Below are 3,664 nucleotides of genomic sequence, written 5' to 3'. Positions count from 1 at the left end.
TACTTTCGTCGAACAGTTACATACAGCATTCTAAACATTCTGTTCAGGAAATTTTGTTGTACTTAAACTTTTCTATGTTAGAGCTTCTCAGGTCTATCCTACCTTTCATCTGATTCTTTTTTGTCGTTGTAAAAGTGTACATTGTCGTAGGTAACTATGTAATTATTGTTGCATAATACAATGGTAGTGAAGTTGCAATATTTCTATATGATCATGTAAATATTGTATAATTTACGTAAATATCATAGAGTGATATCCATGATAATTCGGTGACAATGTTTCTGTATTATCATCTATTTCTTTATGTGGTTCTTGTTACGCACAAAGCTTCACAACGGAAATATTTGTGTTGCGTTTCCACGAGAATCGAAAGGCGAGTTTTAGCGTTATTAGCACACAGACTTACCGCTGAGCTACAGGGGCCTACAGTAACGGCGACAATGTTTCTGTATGAGTATGTAGTAACTGTTGTATATTATCATAGTACTAGTGACAATATCTCTGTAATAACTGTTGTATAACACCTCAGTAATACAGAGGCAATGTTTATAGGAGTACATGGCTGCTACTCGTCCCCTTATTGCAGTCTCCAGCCTTCCGGATGGAGAGGAGATGTATAAGCAGTGTCTCCGGCTCCACACTACAACTGACAAGAGTCCTGAAGAAATTCACCAGATAGGACTTAAAGAAGTAGAACGGATTTCTGGAGAAATAGATGAGGTGATCTTGAAGATTTTGTTAAATTGTTTTATATTTTTTCTTAGTAATCATCTATATGTTGGTTGTGTTTTAGAGTTTCCACTTAGTAATGATAACATACAATCGTTTAAACACAGTACAGTGTGTTACGTATTACAATTTCGAATGGTCTGAAACCGAGCTAAATGATAATTTAAATTTAGTAGTTAAATAAATGCCGATATATCTACAATTTATGATATTTGCCAACAAGATTGATGCACACAGTTTTTTTCAATACAAAATCTATTTTAATGCACAAACAATAATACAATTTATAATAACAGTTATTATAAATAGTTATTTCGAGTTGATGTAGGTACGATTCACTTAAAAGGGAGCTAGCTAGCTCTGTGGTCTTCACTGATCACACGCCAATTTTTCCTACTGGTGACGTTAGGTAATGTCTTCATAAAAGTACTAATGTCCGATGTGAATCCACTGAAGTTGAATGATTTTGTAATGTTCGAAATTTATAAACGCTTCTGGTCAATATATCTGAAGTTCCCGATTAATAAGCGTTAATCACAATTATAGCTTACGAAGTTTATAGCACACAAATTACAGAAATCGAATAATATATTTTTTTTGGGGGGGGGGAGTCTTGTTCGTTATATTTAGAGGCGTGTGAAGAGTTTCTCGCAATTTCAATTTTACGTAACAATACTGACTCTAACACTAGCGTTTACGTACATACATATATTTTCGATTCTCAAACTCGAGAATCTTCTTCAACTTTAGAAAATATGTGGGAGTTTCGCAATACATATTTAACAGTATAAGTTGTGTACATTTCTAAATATAAACCAATTCAAACAAATATCGATATTAAAATTGATATATAATAGTAAATCCTTCACAATGCTTCAGACGATTCTTGACAAAAACTACTGCAAGCTAACATGATAGACAAATGATTCGCTAAGGCTGACAAAAGAGAAATACATTTTACTGGAATGTCAAAAAATATGATTCAATAAAAATGAAATACTTTATAACTTAAAAACGTTCTCATTAAACATTTATTAGTAGGTTATGTTTATTTGTTTTACATGGAGAACCATTATTTAAGTATATACGTTACTTCTCTACACTGTTATTGAAAGTCTAGATCTAGCTTTTGAATTATGTTTCTTGGAAGGAGAAATATTTTCTCTTTTTTTAATTAGTGAATGTTTGTATTATCTAATAAAGCATCGCCATTAGTATTATAATAAGAGCTAATAGGTACTTTATTTATATTCTTTGATAAAGAACAAAACACTATGTTTTAATTCTTAGTTATAATTTATTTATTGTGAATTATTAAACATTTGTGTTAAATCAAATTTAGTGCTAGCCATCATATTTTCCATTTTTATTATTTTAACAACTTAAATTCTCACTTCCAGTTAATGAAGGTGCTTGGAATAAATTCCTCAAAATCAGATTTTTTTCAAAATCTAAGAACTGATCCCAGATTTTTCTTCAAAACAAAAGTAAGTAGTTTCGTCTGAAATATCATATTATTGGAGAACAAACTTTATTGGCCGAAATGTTTCCTCATCACTGAATATGGCAGATATAGTGTGGTCAACATATTTTTTACACATTCTTCATCGTTATTTAACATAACAAATATATTCTTGAGAAGAACTATTTTTGACATACCGAATTGTAAATATCCATACTTCAAATTAATATTTCAATTAAACAAATTTTGATACATTTCGAAGGTAATAATTATTTCTGCCCACTTCAAAAGTATTCCCCATGACAAAGAGTTAGAAGATTTACTTTTTTATTAAGTCTTAAGCTTGAGATACTTTGTAAAAAGCTTTTGTTAAGAGATTTTTGGTATTTCAGGAGGATCTTCTTAATGCATACAAGGACACTATTGAGAACATCATTAGGCCAAAGATTCCACTAGTTTTCAAGAACATTCCTAAGGCCAAATTAATGTATGTATTTTCATGTATCTATGCTATTTAGTACGCCTACTCCTTCTATTATGATGCTACACTAAATAATTCACTTTACTAGTGAATAGTCTGTGTACTGTATAACTTAGAAACTTGTTGTCGCTGATGACCTCTCCCCCCCCCCACCACACACACAAATAAAGAAAGAGAGATTTCTTTTGCTTACGTTTTTCTGAATCGAAACTTTTTAAACTTTGAACTATTGATATATTGTAGAAACCAGCTCTCAAAAACTTTGTTTTAGTGCTTATTATATATTAGGTATTAAAAATAAATTGGTTTGTTCTTACTTCTGTTTTAGTGAATGTGCAATAGCCTACGTGAAGTAATAATATTTACCTCTGAATGAAACTTACGGCGATGACGTTTATAACTACATCTTACCTTTTTTTTATGAGGTGCTACAATGTAACAATTTAATTAAACATTTAGCTCGAGAATTAATAAATTAATTAATAAAAACCGAGATGTCATCTGTAAATTACACTGGCATCTTGAAACGCACATTGTACACTCAGTTAATTAATTATATTTATCATTTTATGTTCAACTCCTCAACTTCTTCAATCAATATGTGAATAATTGTAATTTTTGCGACATGAATATATCAGCTTCCTTTTGATAATAAAATACAAACACATTATGTTATAAGCTGCAGCTTTAGTCTGTATTTTTCACCCTTCCATAAACTAATGGTAGAAAATAGTCCAGAAGTAGAATTACTATGACTATGTTTAAAAATACTTAAAATACTAGAAATGTGCTACCTGAAGTTTTCATCCATGGAATTTCATTTCGATTATTAAAACCCAATATTCTGGTATATATTTTACTTCGTTAATAATCAATATTAACTTCTGATCAAAGCAAGCTACTTAAATAGATTAGAACTAAAAATCACCACCACCCCCCAGTGGCACAGTGGTATGTCTGCGGACTTACAACGCTAGAAACCGGGTTTCGAT

At 30.8% G+C, this 3,664-nt stretch overlaps 1 protein-coding gene across 1 annotated transcript in view; it reads left to right on the top strand.

Moving 5' to 3' along the window:
* Positions 1-3,664, top strand: part of LOC106458963 — an 89,201-nt gene that overhangs the window by 69,995 nt on the left and 15,542 nt on the right. Inside the window, exons 9-11 of the mRNA XM_013918533.2 lie at positions 553-720; positions 2,130-2,216; positions 2,584-2,678. Of these exons, the coding sequence (XP_013773987.2) occupies positions 553-720; positions 2,130-2,216; positions 2,584-2,678 (350 nt within the window). The remainder of the gene's footprint in view (positions 1-552; positions 721-2,129; positions 2,217-2,583; positions 2,679-3,664) is intronic.

Source organism: Limulus polyphemus, unplaced genomic scaffold, assembly GCF_000517525.1.
Source record: "Limulus polyphemus unplaced genomic scaffold, Limulus_polyphemus-2.1.2 Scaffold538, whole genome shotgun sequence".
Taxonomy (NCBI): domain Eukaryota; kingdom Metazoa; phylum Arthropoda; class Merostomata; order Xiphosura; family Limulidae; genus Limulus; species Limulus polyphemus.
This window is presented reverse-complemented; position numbering and strand designations above follow the sequence as displayed.